The 20000-nt window shown below is 41.5% G+C and overlaps 1 protein-coding gene across 4 annotated transcripts in view; it reads left to right on the top strand.

The window, feature by feature from the left end:
- Positions 1 to 20000, top strand: part of TMTC1 (transmembrane O-mannosyltransferase targeting cadherins 1) — a 119851-nt gene that overhangs the window by 46737 nt on the left and 53114 nt on the right. For all 4 annotated transcript variants that reach the window (XR_015060679.1, XM_085890672.1, XM_085890663.1 and 1 more), the window contains exons 5-8: positions 2749 to 2830; positions 3998 to 4101; positions 4559 to 4748; positions 13365 to 13486. Coding sequence is in view for 3 of the 4 variants with exons in the window: in XM_085890672.1 (XP_085746798.1) it covers positions 2749 to 2830; positions 3998 to 4101; positions 4559 to 4748; positions 13365 to 13486 (498 nt within the window). In the remaining variant the exon portion in view is untranslated. The remainder of the gene's footprint in view (positions 1 to 2748; positions 2831 to 3997; positions 4102 to 4558; positions 4749 to 13364; positions 13487 to 20000) is intronic.

The following is a 20000-nucleotide window of genomic DNA, read 5'->3' as shown; positions in this document are numbered from 1 at the left end:
CTCGAAGAAAGTAAGTGCAGTTGGAGGCTGAAAAAGATGACTGATACTCTGTCTGTCTGCAGCTGCTACCTTGGACAAAAATTGGTGCTTCCAGGTTTACAGCTCGAGAGCTTCGATAAATAATTACACCAAAGTTACATTTTTGGAACTCTGGTGCAACAGGTTTGTGACAATGCTGTTCTACCATCGTTGTTTTGGTGAACAGAAACTATATTAAATGGTGATCATTTGTTTTATTAATCTCTGCTCTCTCATTAAAAGATTTATAACTGGTCTGTCTGGAAAATGTTTTTCAATCCATTTAAATGTATCGTTGTGAACATCACTTTTCATATCATCCAAAACCCCAAATCTTTACCTCTGCCACTGAAGATGGACGGAGGTTGTTTCCACCCCTGTTTGTGTGTCTGTTTGTCTGTGAGCAGGATATCTCAAAATGTTTTGGACGGATTCAGAAAAAATTTAGTGGACAGTTTGGGGGTGTGACAAGGACGAATTTGTTAGATTTTGGTGAAGATCCAGATGCAGATACTACACATTTTAAAGTGATTCTTCACCATTTTGAAATGGGGCTAAAAACGATATATAGCACGATATCTCAAATAGTTGTGGACGGATTATAACAATACAATGAGGATGAGTTGGGTAGGTAACAAGAACAAGCTGATTAGATTTTGGTTCAGGTCCGGATACTGATCCGGCCTATCGCTGGATACAAAACGTAATCTGTCAGCCTGACTGAGGTATGCACTCTACCGATCACCATTCTAGTTATTCCATCCTCATGCAGTGGGAGATAGGGTTTTGCAATTACTTTTGTCTGTCTGTCTGTCTGTCTGTCTGTCTGTCTGTCTGTATGTCTGTCCAGCCTATTACTTTTTTATTCCATTTGAGCTTTTGTTTTCAAATTTTCAAGAAAGCTTTATGATGAGAATATGGAAAAGACAAATTAATAATTTGGTCAAAAGGTCAAAGGTACCATTTAGCATATGGAAGAAGAAGTCTGAAAACAAAGCAGACAGGCTTTGCATTTTTCAGGTGCCATCGAGTTACCTCTGCCACCCAAGGTGAAGGAGGTTATGTTTTCACCCCTCTCTGTCTGTTTGTTTGTCTGTGATTGTGTGCTGGATATCTCAAAAAGTTGTGTATGCTTTCGGATGAAACTTGGTGGACACGCTGGGTGTGTGACAACGACGAAGCGATTCGATTTTGGTGAAGATCCGAATGTTGATCTGGATTCGAGAATTATTTAATTTTTTTTAGTGATTCTTCACCAGCGAGAGATAGGGCCAAAAACGATATATAGCATGATATTGAATTTCAAAAATGTATTGGTCCCAATATGTTCTACTGGATCAGGCATTACATGGTGGAGGTATGTGCTCCACCCTTCTAGTTTGTTCTGTGCTCAGACTGGCGGAAGTCATCTTTTTAGAAATACTTGATCTGACGTTTTTCTTAACCTTCTTTGTCTTGTTAAAAACATAGTTTTGAGTTTAATTCCTTTTTTCATTTTGACCAACTTATTTTGAAGGTTCAACAACAAAAGGGCAGATACAGTATAGATACAAAGCTGCTGATATATATATATATATATATATATATATATATATATATATATATATATATATATATATATATATATATATATATATACATATACACACAGTATAGATACAAATATTTTTCATGTCATTAAGCTCCCAAGCAGTAAGATCATGAAATCTGTTTTATGTGGCTCTAACGTTTCTGATCCTCTTCAAAATTAACCAAGTTGAGGTCAAATTGCGATTACGCATCAAAGAGAATCGATGGGGAAAGTTTAATCTCATTATCCTCCCTCTGCAAGACAATGTTACGGTGCTTTTATCAATTCCATTTCCTAATAGCACTAGTGGGTGAAAGTTGAAGATCCTTTGTGAAGAGTACGGCACTCTGAACAATTCACAAATTCCTACTCTATCCTACAGGGCACTAAATCAGTGAAACAGCCACATTCCCAACAATGTTACAAACCCATAACCATGTACTGCACACTAAATAATGATGAACATGTCTATTCTAAAAATATAATACTTGCTGAATGCCAAAAAATGTTTTTCTGAAACAAAATTTTTGTTGTTGATATTATTTAAATTTTAAAATCTTTAGAGCAAGTGGTCTCACCCTTTTGAATGTGCGGACCCCTTCCAAGCCACAAATTAATTTTGAAAACCACCATTCACAACCATCATAGTGACAATATTATTGCACAAGCAATTTAAGCCATGGCCTTAAACGAATGGTTGCTTCTGACGTGCGGTGAATCGCAGCATGCTACGTCATTGAACATGATTAGAGGCTAATATGACTATTTTGCCGAGCCGATGGTCTCGCAGACCACAAGCTGGGGACCACTGTTTTGGAGTATCATTTTGAGACCAAGTCACGATTAAAGTTTCCTTTTAAAAGTTATTTATGAAGGTGAGGGCTTTCACAATTCATCTTACAAGCCACGCAGACTGATTCAAGAACTTTGACACAACAGTCACCGACAATAACTGAGAACTTTCTTCATTTCATTATTTCTGAAAATTAATTCACAGAATACCAGCTTCACCGTGCTTGCCTTAACACATGTGCAGTTGTTTTTAAAGCAATAAACATGTTTGGCGACACGTAATATGCAGGAACCACAGTTCCATGATTAGTTTGCTTGAGACATTTTCTTTTCAGATCCTTACTCAGTCAGTGTATCTCGGTCTACAGGCCCTGTCCGGCTGGTGGTCTACGGCAGGTGATTCAGCTGAAGCGAGCCTTCTTTCAACGTTTGTGTGCCATTACTGTCGTGGTAAGTTTCTTTGACTGAACACCAACGTTGAGTGGAAGCCTCATTCCGCATGCTCAACCGGTTATGGAAAACTCAACCCAATGCTTTCATTTATAAGATACAATTCGTTCGTGAAAAAAAAACATCTCCATAGTGTTTCAGTTCACGGATGCTTTATGATGACTCCTATAATGTAGTTCTGTTGGTGTGTAGCAAAGCCAAAGTGGTTTGGAAAAGTCACTTATGTCTGTTTATTAATCACCTACATGTTTCACCGGAGGAGACTATTGGTTTGTTCTCCGTCAGTCCCACCTGTGGTTTTTCAGACTTTTTTTCCCCTCCATACCCTCTAACATATTTAACTGAAACTTGGTACACGGATTTATTATGATACCTTACAGAACAAGTTCAAGTTTCATGGAGTTTCATCAATTTTTCACAGAGTTATACCCTTTTTAAACTTAGAAAATATCACATCGGTAGGGGACGTGTGTTGCAAAGCAATTCTCTCTTTTGTTCATTCTCCCTCGATCATTAAACTGTCATTGTAGAATGTCTTTCTCTATATTGTATTGTTGTTTCTTTTAACCACAAGAGGGCAGGCTTGTTCACTGTCTGTGTATCAAGTACAATTGTGACTCATTTGTACCCCCAGACAGATAGTATACCAATGTACCTGTTACTTGTGTTATTTATTGCTCAATGGGGCTGTTTGGCATTCCAAACTGAGCACAGAGCCACCCACGTAGCTCATAATGTTGAGTTTCCTGAGGTTCGACTTCCATTTTAATTCAATTGATTTGTCCATCGTCTCCGAATGTCCCTGGAATTCAAATTAAAGACTCGTATATGTCACCTGTTTGTCCTTGATCTCCTGCATAATGTCAATACGAAATATTACAGATACAACAATGGTGGTTATGTTGTTGCCCCACCCCCACCCTTTCCCCCTCCACCATACCCATCCACCCCCACCCTACTTCGTATTCCAATCGTTCACTTCCCTCTCCCTTGACTTCTCATACACTCTTTTTTATTCTCTTCCACAACCACCCCTTCCATTCCGTGGATGCATGTGCAATACTGTATATAGACTCCGAGCAAGTTAATGTTACAAGTTAAATTCGAAGATTTCTATAATTGTGCTAATTTGTTGTTGTTGATGTTGTTGTCTTTTGTCATGGTCAGGTTGTTGTTTTGCTGTGCTTTCGCATTGCTGTTATGGGTGGCACACTACCTGTGTTCACCGAACAGGACAACCCCGCGTCATTCTCCCCACACCGTCTCACCAGGTAGGCATTGTTGCTGCATGGTGGGTGAGTTTCCTGATGCTATTGGAATGGAGTCATGTTTTACTAATACTCTGAAACTTCTTAAAAGGGAAAGACATTTTACCTCCACCATAGTGTTCCTCAACATCATGCCAAGAACCTCAGAGAATTTCATTGGTCAAAGGTGATGGCAAGAAGGCAAAATGTCACATTCTGTGTATTCCACCTGGCAGCCAATTCCAATTCCAGCAGATGAATCCCAGTTTAACGTACATCCGAGGGATGACACACATTGATGAATCACCCTGTCTGTGAAACACCGGGATGGCACGGTATTGCTGGGTCAGGAATCTTTCCCCCGGCTCTCGAGATAAATGTCGATTGTGTGTCTTCCTCTCTATCATCTCAGCTCAGGCACTGGTTATAAATACTAACAACCGAATGTACAACGCTGCATTGTATGCCTTGGTCTTGTCAGGTTCTTGTCATACAGCAATGCAGCAGCACAGCATGCCTGGCTGTTACTGTGCCCGTCCACGCTGTGCTATGACTGGCAGGCAGACAGCATCCCGAGATTGAGCTCATTCTGGGACATCCGTTGTGCTGCGCCAATGGCCTTATTCACCACATTCACACTCATGATGAGACGTGCTCTCTGTCACCCACAGGTTTGGATTCATTCCCCCACCCTCTTCCCCATTCCTGCACAATCTTGGACATACATCTGGCTCATGATGCCATTGTCCTTGTTCTCCTGCATTTATGAACTTGAAAGGTTTGCAAATGCATTTTTTTTTTTCCTTAAGCAGATCCATATAGTGCTGAAAAAGGGTAAAAACCTGTTTTTGCTCCTCTTGTTGAAGAAGCAAAGTATGTCGGAAATGAATGTTCATCGTGAGGAAACATTGCACAGTTAAAACGTTGTTTACGAAGTCGAACTCTACTGACAGTAACCAGTGCTGCAGAAGCCGTTTTATAACAAGGATCATGCTCCAGGTGGTTTGCAATTCCCTTCCCAGTGGTAATGAGCACAGTAATTTGTCTCGGATGTCAGCAACCACCCACCTACTCTTTGTCTAACGATCTGACTGTTTATGGCCCTGTTCTTCATTGCACGGCCCACGAGCCGCTGGCGGCCCCTGGTGACCCAAAGTGTGGCCCCTGACGTGCGGCTGATAATACAAAATGTGAAAACACCCCATTATATTCTGCCATTAATGCTATCAAATTGACCCAATCGTTTCAAATGAGTGTTCCAACGTGAAGCATAAAAGTAACATAACTAAATGTGGATATGGATGCAGTAGACAAACAATTCTGCTTGCAGCCCAGTAAACCACAAAGAGGAAGAGTATGTGAAGGCGGGATCTAATAGCAGCCATTATGAAGTTCTGCAGGCGGTGTGGCGGCTCTCACCCTGATGTCTAATCGGCAAAAGTGCCCCTCCCCACCCCTCTAAAACAATCGTAAAGATCACTAGTTTATAGTATATTCAGGAATCGAACCCAGATTCGACAGCTCAGAGATAGGTGTGCTACCTTTAATGAATAATCCTATTGGTTGAGGAATTTGGCAATGCAGGAATTAAATGTAATATATAATTGGACTTGCATGCATTTTAGTAATAGCTATAGTAAGAATAAGTTGATGTTTCAAAAATAAAATAATGGACAAGAAATGATGAAACGATCTTTTGTTCATCATTTTAGCTTTAATTATAGTTAGCAGCAGCTACTTTTGTAATTACTATGGGGTCCGTTGATCCATTGGACCAAATTTTCATTGGTCTGCATGGCCTTGGGCGTTTTTGCTCGTTTGAACAAAAACAATAGGTTTTCGAGCCTGGAAGCCTTACAACCATAATAATGATAATAATAATAATAATAATGCTTAGAGGTATTTGGGGGTCTTAAAGGGTCTTCAAAGTTCGAAGGGGTCTCAGCAATCTAAAGGGTCAAAATGTACATTCCAACAGTAGGTAATTAATTGATAGACATACGTCCTTAATAGACACAAAAAAGCATGACACACACACACACACACACACACACACACACACACACACACACACACACACACACACACACACACACACACACACACACACACCACATCCATTTATAGTAATTAATAAGCATGTGGGTGCAGCACTCCTGTTAGCCTCAATACACCCACAGTCCAGCCAAAACCGCTCAACCGACCTATTCTGAAATTTTCGGAGATTAATGTCATCGACCCTGCGATGACCACGCATTGAATTTTCGTAAAATTCGGTCGACCAAAAAGGTCTGCATGGGCCAAAAGGTCAATTTGGGGCAAATTTTCTAAAATCCTCAATTTTCATCCGATTGACTTGAAATTTGAAGGGCATTTGCAGATCAGGTCAGTGAATTCAACCACCTATTAATTTTGAGGTCAATATAGGCCAACTTTCTAAAATCCTCAATTTTAATCCAATTAACTTCAAATTTGAAGGGCATTTGCAGATCAGGTCGATGAATTGAACCACCTATTAATTTTGAGGTAAACATAGACCAAAATGCCAATTTGGGCAAAATTTTCTAAAATTCTCAATTTTCATTGGATTAACTTGAAATTTGAATAGCATTTGCAAGCCAGGGAGATGAATTCAACCACCTATTAATTTTGAGGAAAACATGGGCCAAAATAGGCCAAAAGGCCAATTTGGGTCATATTTTCTACAATCCTCAATTTTTATCGATTGACTTAAAATTTGAAGAGGATTTGCATATCAGGTCACTGAATTCAACCATCTATTATTTTTGAGGTCATCATCAACCAAAAGGACAACGTAGGCTGAATTTCTAAAATTGTCAATTTTCATCCGATTGACTTGAAATTTTAAGAGGATTTGCATATTTGGTCATTTAAATCAACCACCAATTATTTTTGAGGTCAAATATGTTTTATGGATTTTTGCTGATATCATGCTCTGCACGACGTCGTCTCCTTGTTTGTTTGTCTGTTTGTTTGTGTGCAGGATATCTCAAAAAGTTGTGGACGGATTTGAATGAAACTTGGTGGAAGAGTTTGGTGTGTGACCACGACAAAATACTAATATTTTGATGAAGATCCGAATCCGGATCCAACTACTAGAAATTTTTAAGTGATTCTTCACCATTGAGAGATCAGGCTCAAAAACGATATATGGCATGATATTTCAAAAATGTTTTGGGCCAGATATGTTCTCGTGGATCAGGAATTATTGGATGGAGGTATGAAATCTACCGGTTGCCCTTCTCGTTTGTATATGGAAGAGCTGGAGTACTGAATGGAACAGGGCATAACAGAACAAAAGTAATAGTGGAGAGGGAGATAGAGAGATGGAGAGATAGAGAAGCAAACTCTCATGAAGGAAAAACTGGAAATTTGGAAGTTGGACTTGGATTTGAGGTGGGGTTTGGGTGGGGGGTGGGTTATTATGGGGGTAAAAAGATCATTACCGCTGCACTCTGAGTCTGAAACCCTAAAGGTGGTCAAACTAGAGAGTTTCTTCACAGGCCTGCATCAATTGGTTGGCCGACTTATTCCCATCTCCCGTGCAATTTATCAAGTCAGGTTACAATAATTTATATCCTGTCAGACCCCGGTATTCACAGGTCCCAGGTGTTCATGGTTTAATAAATGCAACCTGCTTCTGTAATTGCAGCCCTGTGCTTCGCATATTCGCTTTTATTTTTTGGCATTTTCGTGGTTTTTTGTGGGTGTTTTCATGATTTTTCACAGAATTTTTGATTTTCCTTTTTGAATCATGAAACACAGAGAACCTATCCCCCTTTTACCATTGATACAATGCCCCGACATTTGCGGCATTTTCCAGGAATGTACTCCCCAAATAATGGGATCCGACATTACTGTAAAATAAGGTGTGTGTGTGTGTGTGTGTGTGTGTGTGTGTGTGTGTGTGTGTGTGTGTGTGTGTGTGTGTGTGTGTGTGTGTGTGTGTGTGTGTGTGCGCGCGCGCGCGCGCACGCGCGCGTGTGCGGGCGCAAGTTCCACCCATCGGTTGGACAGTTCGTCTGACTCCACCTTCCGCAATTTCTATTCTGCAGCCGCCAATTTAAGAACCCTTGATATAGCTTTAGAATTTACCCTTTAGAACCCATTTTAGTTCCCCCTTAGAACCCTTCAGAACTTTAGAATTTACCTTTTAGAACCCTTTCAAACCCCTTATAACTTTAGAATTTACCACTTGGAACCCTTTAGAACTTTCGAATTTACCCTTTAGAACCTTTTAGAACCCTTTAAAGTTACGCTTTACGATGCTTATGAACTTTAGAATTTACCTTTTAAAACCCATTAGAACTCTTCAGAACTTTAGAATTTACCCCTTAGAACCTTTTTAACTTTGGAATTTACTCTTTAGAACCCTTTAGAATTATACATTGGAACCCTTTAGAACTTTAGAATGACCATTTAGAACCTTTCGAATTACTCTTTAGAACCATTTAGAATTTACCCTTTAGAACATTTAGAATTACACTTTAGATCCCTTGAGAACTTTAGAATTTACCCTCTGGAATTACCCTTTAGAACCCCTCACAACCCTTTATATCTTTAGAATTTACGCTTTAGAACATGGGGAGGGAATGTCCATTTATATGTGGGAATGCCCGTTTGCTTGTAAGAGCGGGAAGAGGGTGTGAGTAAAGATGGGACAACTTTGGAAGATGGAGGTTCAGGGTTTGTGGTGGTGGTGGACTTTCGGTGGGGGCAGGAGGATGGGTTTTAAAAGCTTAAATGTGGGGGGGGGAGGGGGATTGATGCCTTCGGGTTGGGAGGTTTCCACGTCGTCAAGCTGAGCAAGGTGTGAGGCAGGGGTGCCAGCCCATCGTGGAGAGAAGTACTTAATCAAATTATGGGTGATACCTTGCATGTGGATAAAAGTTCAGGAAACGGTGTTCATGAAGTACCTTGCATGATGGAGAATGCCCAGTCAGCGACTGTTTTTTTTTTGTATACCTTGTCAAGGCTCGTATGAGAGCTAACGCACAACGCACATCAAGGAGGGGGGCATGAGACAAGAGGGGCGGGAGTGGGAAGGACAAAACAGTGGGGAAGAGAGACATTAGGAGATCTGTGGAAGGGAGAGGGATGGGGCAGGGAACATGGGGTATACAAGATGGTCATTACAGGGGCATTCAGGAAGGAAAGCAGCGAATTTGGAAGAGGTGGGTTTGGGGTGGATAAACAGCGGTATAAAATATCGAGGATTTGGATGGGGAGTGATAAGAGGTGGTGATGAACAGCTGTTTTGAAGGCCCGGAGGGAAGAATGGGATTGAATAGAGTGAGGGAGTTTATTCCAAAAGTGGTAACAAAGAGGAATGAAAGAGTGAAGGTGACAGTGATTCGTGATTTTGGTAGTTTTACCAGAAGGGGTTTGTTGGCGGACCTTGAGCACCCTGCGGAAATATGGTGGGGACAAATCGCAGACAGAGCGGGGGGGGGGAGACACCAGAGAGGAAACGGTAGAAGACAGAAAGACCACCAACCCTCCTGCAGTGAGAGAGTGAGAGGCCCAAAGACTCAGCCTCATCGCGGGAGTTGCTAATTATCCAAAATGACTTGGTTTCTACAGGATGAAGCCGAGAAAGGTGAGAGGCAGCAGCACCAGCCCAGAGGAGAGAGCAGTACTCCATCAGGCTGCAGACGAAATCTTTGAATGTGGACAGGAGCTCTGGTGAGCTGAGGAAGGACTGCACGATGGAGGATTCCCAGTTGGCGACGAGCTTTGGAGGCCAGGTTGATAATGTGGCTTTCCCAGGAAAGATCATGGCAGATCATGCGGGGGGGGGGTCCAAACGGTCCTTTCAGAGAGACATAGTAAGAGTGTGAGATTTGTCCGGATTGAAAGACATGTTCCACGTGTTGGACCAGTTTGTGACTTTACCCAGATCTGCAGAGAGCAAAGAAGCTTCTGCTTGTCGGTCTGAGGGATGACCGATGGTACGGCAGAGAGTGCAGTTATCAGCAAAGAGATAAAGAGGATTTTACAGAGAGTCAGAAAGATCATTGATGAAAACCAGAAAAATAACAAGGCCCAGAACGCTGCCTTGAGCAACTCCAGCCTGGACACGGAAGGGATAAAAGAACTCCATTTTGGGCCACATGTTGACTGCGACAGGAGAGGAAGTCTGCGAGCCATGAGTGAAGATGTCCTTGGATACCATTAGAAGAGAGTTTGCTGAGTAGTGCAGGGTGCCAGACCGTGTGAAAAGTGCGCGATATGTCCAGGGATACGGTTCTGATATCATGTCCAGCATTGAGGACCTCCATCCATTGTTGGGAGAGCAGAAGCAGCATATCCAGGGGAGAGTGACCTGGTCTGAAACCAAATTGATGATCGGAAATCAAGCCATTGCAGAAGAGGAAGGATTTAATGTCTGAAGCGATGATGGAATCCATAACCTTGCTGATGATTGGGAGAAGGCTGATTGGTTTGTAGCTGCAGGGATCTGTTTTAGCACCATTTTTGTGCAGGGCAATGATGTTTGCTGATTTCCAAGTTGATGACCGATGACCTCAGGCAAATGAAAGGCTGAATAGGACAGAAAGAGGGTGAGCAAGAGCAGAGGAGCAGGTTTTTAGGACACGTGGGCTGATGCCTTCTGGACCGGTTTGAGAATCTGAATCGAGGTTTGACAGCAAACTCTCCACCTTGTCAGGAGATAAAGGACACAGCATCCTGGCACAGTTGGGTTTGACTGGGTAAGGTACATATATAAAAGAGTACATACATATAGCGATGGGTTTTGGACACATGATTTCAATGCAAACACTGAGTTTAGGCATTCAGCCTTTTCACGTGCGGTATCAGCAGTGTGGCCATTTGAGGTAAGGGAGGGGATGGAGGGGGAACAAACACCAGAAACAGATTTGATTGGACACCCCCAAGATTTGGAGGAGGGAGAGAGGTTTGAGGGTTTAGACTTGACCATCGAAAGATGTTGTTTTCTGGCTCTCCTGAGGGTAGATACACACTTGTTCCAAGCTTTATGGAAGGAACTGAGATTACCCTCAGTTGGGTTTGCTTTCCATGAGGCAAAGGCAAGTTGTTTCAGGACAACTGCCTCTCCACAAGCTTCAGTGAACCATGGGCGAGAGGAAGGGTAGGACAACTGAACACGAGAGGGGATAAATCTGTGCATGAGGGAGAGCAAGTTTCTTTGAAAGAATTCCCAGGATGAGTTAATGTTGGAGAAAGTAGTGATGGGAGACTAGTCTCGAAGTTTGATGGCTGCTTCGAGACCCTGCCAGTCGGCTTGAGTGAAATGCCAGACTCGACGGCACTGAGATGATTCTCTGATAACAGCCAGAGAGATGTCCACTTTGACAAGCTCATGGTCAGAAGAACCGATTGGGGCAGAGGAATAACAGCAGATATTTTCAGGGAAATTTGTCAAAATCAGATCCAGAAGAGATGGAGTACTGTTGGTTGAGATACGAGTCAAGAAATTCACTGATTGAGTCAGTCCCAATGAGTCACAGAAATCTTTTGCTGAGGTGCCATGACAAGTGAAAGAGAGGTACCCACATCTAGCCAACTGGCATGATGACAATTGAAGTCACCACATATGAGGAAGAAAGAGTTTGAATGAGAGGATAGAAGTTGGTCCATGTTTTTGGACAGTGAGGTGTAAATGGAGTCATCACTGTTTGGTGGACGGTGCAGTACACATATAAACATGAGGTGGGAGTGGAGGGGAAGCCGAAAGCAGAGGTATTCCTGGGGGTGTGTGGGAGTGAGGGGAGTAAATGGAGAGTGAGGAATAGATTCTTTGATGAAGAGAGCAATTCCTCCTCCAGGACGAGGCTCAGGTCTGTCATACTGGACGAGGGAGTAACCAAGGAATATATACTTGGGAGTCAAAGACGTCTTGAGGGAGGAAAGTTTCTGTTAGGCTTTGGAGGCCAACTTCGACATGTGGTTCACCCAAGAAAGATCATGGCTGAGAGTGAGGCCCAAAAGTTTGACTGACTGAACTTCCTCAAGTGGATTGTGAAGAAAGTGGATGGGAGGGTTCACCTGATGTCCTTTTGGAGACACAGAGTGAGAGTGTGATTACACTCTTAAAGCAACATTTTTGGATGTATTTGGCCAAATACCCAAACACAATATCCTACTCTTTTCATAATGAATTCCTACTCATTACATCTTTACTGCATTCATCATGTCTCACAAGCCAGCATAGCAGCTATATATATATATATATATATATATATATATATATATATATATATATATATATATATATATATATATATATATATATATATATATATATATATATATATATATATATATATATATATATATATACACACACACATGCACACACACACATACGTGAGAGGCTATGAAAGGGCTAATGGGGGATGGGGAAATACGTAGAAAGTATAGGAGAGGACAGAGGGGATGAAGGTTAATCTAACTGTGCAATGTTTGAAAGTTCACTTATTGATGTTTCATGGCCCAGAATGTGTTTTTTCTGAAGAAAGGTCATCCTATGCCATGCAATTTTCTACCTGTTTCAGGATGACATTTTGAAACTTATTTTTCTGACCGGTTAAGGTGTTCCCAGAGCAATATATTAAAACAAGAAGAAGAAATATTATCATGGAACTAGGAACTTGTCTTTTCATATATGGAAGGCATATTTATTGTTGTTCTGGTTTAGTATTGATTTATGTGGTTGGGTGGTGAGGTTATTGGAATGAGATCCCAGAGATTGTGGATTAAAATTCCCCTGAACACAGCACTATTGAGGACTTGGGATATTGCAAAGGTGACTTCTAAATCAACCTAATAACAGGAAAGTATTTCTATGAAAATACTGCATTGTTGGGAAAACCCAGCGAACTCATTACTGACTTTCAGGGTCAGGGTACTCTGCCTGCACTGCCTTTTCTAGTGTATATGTAACATTCATACACTAATTGTGGTTGTCTCTTAATGCAATGAGAACTTTACCCTCCCACCAATGATTGCTTATGACTACTCATCCTATTAACCTGCTGTTGTCTGGGTTGGGGAATGTTCTAATAGGTAAAAAGTAATTTACTTTCTGTTACCTGATTTTTAAGGTTGAAATCTCATGCACCCTTTCACTGAAAGTCGTGTGTGTGTGTGTGTGTGTGTGTGTGTGTGTGTGTGTGTGTGTGTGTGTGTGTGTGTGTGTGTGTGTGTGTGTGTGTGTGTGTGTGTGTGTGTGTGTGTGTGTGTGTGTGTGTGTGTGTGTGTGTGTGTGTGTGTGATGACAGGCAGATGAGAGGCAGACTCTGGCTATGGGGCTTCTTTTCCTTACCGTCCCCTTCGTACCAGCCAGCAACCTTTTCTTCCCCGTTGGCTTTGTGCTTGCAGAGAGGGTGTTGAACATGCCCAGGTACCATTTAATCTATGTTTCAATAAAATAATTGTTCACAATCATTATAAGTATTATATTGTCAAACATGCAAAAATGAGTCACTTATCAAACTTAAGAATGGCAAAGAATTTTTGTGACCAAGAGGGACTGGATAAGGCGTAGGTTTGATGAAGGCGTGAAGAGAGGCACTATAAAGCAGATGCCACTCACACACATTCCAGTGAAGGGAAATCTTAACACTACAGCATACAATGACATTCTAGATGATTCTGTTTTTCCAACTTTATGGCGACAGTTTGGGGAAGGCCCTTTCCTATTTCAGCATGACAATGCCCCCATGCACAAAGAGAGGTCCATACAGAAATTGTTTGTCGAGATCGGTGTGGAAGAACTTGACTGGCCTGCACAGAGCCTTGACCTTAACCCCATCATACACCTTTGGGATGAATTGGAACGCCGACTGCGAGCCAGACCTAATCATCCAACATGAGTGGCCAACCTCAATAACACTCTTGGAGCTGAATGGAAGCAAATTCCCACAGCAATGTTCCAACATCTAGTTAAGTGGAAAGCCTTTCCTGAAGAGTGGAGGCTGTTATAGCAACAAAGGGGGAACCAACTCCATATTAATGCCTATGATTTTGGAATGAGATGTTGGACAAGCAACTTTTGGTCACGATATATATATATATATATATATATATATATATATATATATATATATATATATATATATATATATATATATGTATATATATATATATATATATATATGTATATATATATATAATCATATATTATCATATATCTGTATGCAGTGCCGAGGTCGTGGAAGAGCTAGAACACTGAACGGATCAGGACGCAACAGGTCAAATGGACCAGCATAAAGAGTAGAGCGGGGGGACATTAACAGCCGAGTTAAAGGACAAAATATAGGGAGACTTGGGCAAAATAATGTGTGTGGGGAGGAATGTAGGGTAGTTGAGGATGCATGGGGTGGACAAGATGGATGCAGAAATATAAACTGGTAATTTCAAATCAGGAGGGCTGAGAGGGGGGGGGGTGGGTGATGAGGGTAGAAAAGATCATGGTATTGGATTTGGGATGATATCAGATCGTGGTGAACAGCTTTCCTGAAGACCTGGAGGGAAGAATGAGATTGAAGAGAATGTGGAAGTTGGTTTCACAAGCAGGGGAAGGAGAGTAACGAATAATGTGTCAGTGAGCAGTGATCCTGGATTTTGGATTTGTTCATCAATCTTCCTTCCCTTTATTCACAAATATCTTTCTACACATCAGTCAAGTTTTTTTTTGTCAGTAATTTTGGTTAATCAAATTATTTACCAGCGAATATTATTTCAGCATTCTGCAAAGACATCAAGAAACTTTAAATTCCAACCACATAATAGTTCAGTAGTTCCTGATTCATCAACGGAGACCTTCATTTTGGACATAATGCATCATTGTGTGTCTAAAATGAAATTGCTCAAAGTCTCCATTATACAATTTCCCCATATTTATTCCACAGGGTGTGTGAAAGGAATTATGGGGTATAGGGTGAAGGATTAGAAACAAGACAGTATATTTCCAAAGGCAAACTTTTGTGCAGCAGCAAATTATTAACCTTCAGTCCTTCCTTCAGCACAATGCGTTTACTATTTTCTTGCAACGAGGGTCACACCAATCTGCACACCAAACTGAAGAAACTTCCTACATTGGCTTTCTCCTTATTTGGATTGTTGCTTTATTTGGGATTTTATACCCCCACCATATTACCTGATCTTGGCAGCAGTCCAAGCCACCTGGAATGTGAGGCATTTCCTGCAAGTGCACTGTTCTGGATATGGTTTCTCCTCCAGCTGTGGTGACTGTGTATCAGTGAAACTCCACCTTCCATTGCAGTTTCACCAGCACTTTTTTATTTTATTCTGTTCACACAGTTTCTTCCTACAGTTTGTATTCTTTACTTCATTTAGCTCTCAATTCCACAATCTCACATTGAATTTCCACTACCTTGAGGAAAATTACAGCCAGTTTTGATATTTTGTCATACGTCATATGTAGTCGGTTTTGAAAAAAAAAATTCTGTCCGACTGGTCTCCTTTGAGGTTTATCAATGCATTTGATATGCCTTTTTATTCACAAGATCTGGCCTGTTGGAATAGTGAGGTTCAAAAGACAACATACTGACACCGCAGCAGTGGGGCCACATTTGATTACAACAATAGAGGGAATGAACAAACAAGAAAATAGCAAACAGGAAATGAACAAAATAAGAGGGAATGGGAGGAAACATAGCAACATATAAGAAGGTTGAGTTTGGTTAATTCGACTTTAGAAGAGAAGATTGTGCGCAGAGATGTGGGATGGCATGCGATGGTGGTGCACTGCCTACTTGAAGCCCTAGAGGGAAAAGTGGGATAGATCGGCATCCAGAAGATGGTCCCACAAATGAGAGAGAGAGAGACAGAGAGAGAGAGAGACAGAGAGACAGAGACAGAGAGACACACAAACACACAGACACACAGACATACAGACACACAGACAAGTTTAGGCTTGCAATCAGCCAGGATTTTGGGAGTTAAACCACAAAGTGGTTAGTGTAAGAACGTATAAATCCTTGACGAGCTGGGTGGGTGTGAGGGTTTCAGAGAACAGGAGAAAGACCACAGTTGAGGCAGTAGAAAACAGAGACCTCTGTACTTCCTTAATAATGAAACCACCAATCGGAAATATCCATCATTTGAGTCGTTGAAGAAGCATAGCATTTATTTTTTGGACTTCAGATTCATCATGACAACATGTGGCATTCTTACCAAATTGGAGTGTATCCTTTTCGCTGAAGTCCATAGTCCAGCTAAAAGTTAGAAGCTGAAATATACATGAATTGCTTTTGCTATTGTGGAAATTTGCAATAAATTCAATAGCTTCTTGACAATTTTTTCTTGCCACACCCTGCACTGCAAAAGGTCATGGGATACACATAATATTATTGGAAAAAACATAACGCCTTCGTTTGTAGCTATTTCATATCTCGTATGGTTTCCCTGCGTCTTCCTCAATCTTGGGTCCTTATTCTAACATCTGCTGCCAAGTTTAGAGTGGTTCGAATAGGGATTTACTCTGATTTCTCATTTAATGCATCCCCCGGTTCCTTCTGTTTCTATGGTTGTTATTGAGCTTTTCACAAGGATAACAACGTATCCGACATGCCTTGGCACCTAACATGAACCACAAGTATCAAACGCAATTGCTTCACTAAAGCTGATTCCACATTTCGAGTTTCTCAGATACCCATTCATTCCCCCGCAATGTGGGACGCTGTACATTATCCACACTAATTAAAGGCTCTGTATGCAGCTGCTCTTCCATGATGACCTATGCGATGCAAGGTTTGACACACTATACCGTTGCCCGTCATCCCAATGAATCAGTGTGACCACTCCTTGGTTTTTTTCACAAGATCTTGGCTATTCGTTGTTCACTTTGGCGTCTTGGTTTTCTATAGGTTTTCTTGGCGTATAGGTTTTCTATTATCATCGCTTTTCTGAAACCTTGTGAATTCTTGGCTTTTTTCATTGGCTCACCTTGGAATTTATGAAAATGAGGAGTGGTCACACTGCAATGAATCCCTCAACCCTTTTGTCACATCATGGGACTCCATATAAAGATGGGATTTCACTATCCAACTTTTATCCAATTTGTTGAATGAAACATGTGTTTTATGTCACGTGGATCAGAGTTGGCAAGTGTATACCATCTCTCAACATATCCTGTCCCATATCTTAAGTGACAAAGTGAAAACTGGACATGTTCCTTTTCACCGACGGGTTTCTCTGCTTTTTGCCAATGGGCATAGGTACAATGGGTAGAACTCAGTGATGTGAAAATTCAAGGGCAGATAAGTCTTTGTGAAGTTTGTCAATGTACACAGGTTGTCTTGTAGAGAACAACAGTTGAATGCAACCATTAAGGCTTGCTCTATGCCTGGTGTTGGCTTAATGGTTAGGGTGGTGGGCTTAGGATCTGAGGATCCTGAGTTCAAATCCCACTCGGCTGTTGAATTAATACCAGGTGGGGTTGACTCTGCCTGTCATCCTTCCGAGGTCGGCAAAATGAGTGTCAGCATGCTGGTATCCTGTGTCGGAGTGGCGACCCATCCAGAATTGTACCCAATAGCCAAGGAGACTGCTTAGGCAGCACCAACGCTCTGCACAGAGTATGGTCCCAGTGGATGGAAGGCTTGCTCTATATTGCTCTATATAACATCTTAGCCAATGTAAGCCAATTCTTAATCTCCGAAGCATCTAATCTATCCAGCAATTTTTTGCAGGGTTCTCTTCCCTCTTGGAATTTTCAATGATTTGCCAAGAACAATGTTTTTTTTGTTTTTTTTAAGATAAAAGCTGGAATGAAAGAAAATTTTTAGATGACTTTTCACTAAATGTAGAAATTCCTGTCCAGGTGTGTCTACATGTCTTATTACCTTTGTGGAATTTTAAAAACTCCAATTCAAATGTTTTCCATTCATATATATATATATATATATATATATATATATATATATATATATATATATATATATATATATATATATATATATATATATATATATATATATATATATATATATATATATATATGTATATATATATATATTTATATATGTGTGTGTATATATATATATATATATATATATATATATATATATATATGTATATATATATATATATACATATATATATATACACACATATATATATACATATATACACATATATATATATATATATCTTCTTCTTCCTCTTTCGGCTTGCTCCCGTTAGGGTCGCCACAGCGGACCAACTGTCTCCATTTCGCTCTATCCTCCACATCTTCCATTGACACTCCAACCACCCGCATGTCCGCCCTCACCGCATCCATGAACCTCTTCTTTGGCCTTCCTCTTCTCCTCCTGCCTGGCGGCTCCATCTTCAACATCCTTCTCCCGATATACTCTGTTTCCCTCCTGTGCACATGTCCAAACCATCTCAATCTCGCCTCTCTCACTTTGTCTCCAAACCGTCCTACCAGCGCTGTCCCTCTAATACACTCATTTCTTATCCTGTCCATCCTCGTCACTCCCAACGAGAATCGCAGCATCTTTAACTCTGCCACCTCCAGCTCTGCTTCCTGTCTTTTTGTTAGCGCCACCGCCTCCAAACCATACAACATAGCTGGTCTCACTACCGTCTTGTATACTTTCCCCTTCACTCTTGCAGCTACCCTTCTGTCACAAATCACTCCTGCAACTCTTCTCCACCCACTCCATCCTGCCTGCACTCTCTTTTTCACTTCTCTCCCACACTCTCCGTTACTTTGGACAGTTGATCCCAAGTATTTAAACCAATCCACCTTCCCCACCTCAACTCCTTGCAACTGCACCATACCACCACCCTCCCTCTCATTTACGCACATGTACTCCGTCTTACTCCGACTGACTAACATTCCCCTTCTCTCCAGTGCGTACCTCCACCTCTCAAGGCTCGATTCAGCCTGCTCCCTACTCTCCCTACAGATCATGATGTCATCCGCGAACATCATGGTCCATGGAGACTCCAGTCTGATCTCGTCCGTCAACCTGTCCATCACCATTGCAAACAGGAAAGGGCTCAGAGTCGATCCTTGGTGCAATCCCACTTTAACCTTAAACCGGTCCGTCATTCCTACCGCACACCTCACCGCTGTCACACTGTCCTCATACATATCCTGCACGATCCTCACATACTTCTCCAACACTCCCGACTTCCTCATACAATACCACAACTCCTCTCTTGGCACCCTATCATAAGCTTTCTCTAAATCCACAAACACACAATGTAACTCTTTCTGGCCTTCCCTATACTTCTCCATCAACATTCTCAAAGCAAACATCGCATCAGTGGTGCTCTTTCCTGGCATAAACCCATATTGCTGCTCACAGATCATCACCTCTCCTCTCAACCGAGCTTCCACTACTCTTTCCCACAACTTCATGGTGTGGCTTAACAACTTTATCCCTCTGTAATTTCCACAGCTCTGCACATCACCCTTATTCTTGAAAATCGGGACCAGTACACTTAATCTCCACTCCTCCGGCATCCTCTCACTTTCCAAGACTTTATTAAACAATCTGGTTAACAACCCCACTGCCATCTCTCCTAAGCACTTCCATGCCTCCACTGGTATACCATCTGGGCCAACCGCCTTTCCACTTTTCATCTTCTTCATAGCAGTCCTCACTTCATCCTTACTGATCCACCCCACTTCCAGATTCACTATCTCCACCTCTTCCAACCTTCTCTCTCTCATTTTCTTCATTCATCAGCTCCTTAAAGTACTCCATCCACCTTCTCAACACACTCTCCTCGCTCGTCAGCACATTCCCATTTGCGTCCTTTATCACCCTAACCTGCAGCACATCCTTCCCAGCTCGGTCCCTCTGTCTTGCCAATCGGTATAAATCCTTTTCCCCTTCTTTTGTATCCAACTTCTCATACAGCTCGTCATATGC

The sequence above is a fragment of the Eptatretus burgeri genome, chromosome 1, assembly GCF_056783735.1.
Source record: "Eptatretus burgeri isolate ZD-2024b chromosome 1, Ebu_testis_v1, whole genome shotgun sequence".
Taxonomy (NCBI): Eukaryota; Metazoa; Chordata; class Myxini; order Myxiniformes; family Myxinidae; genus Eptatretus; species Eptatretus burgeri.
The sequence above is the reverse complement of the archived record's forward strand: the minus strand, read 5'-3'. Positions and strand labels throughout refer to the sequence as shown.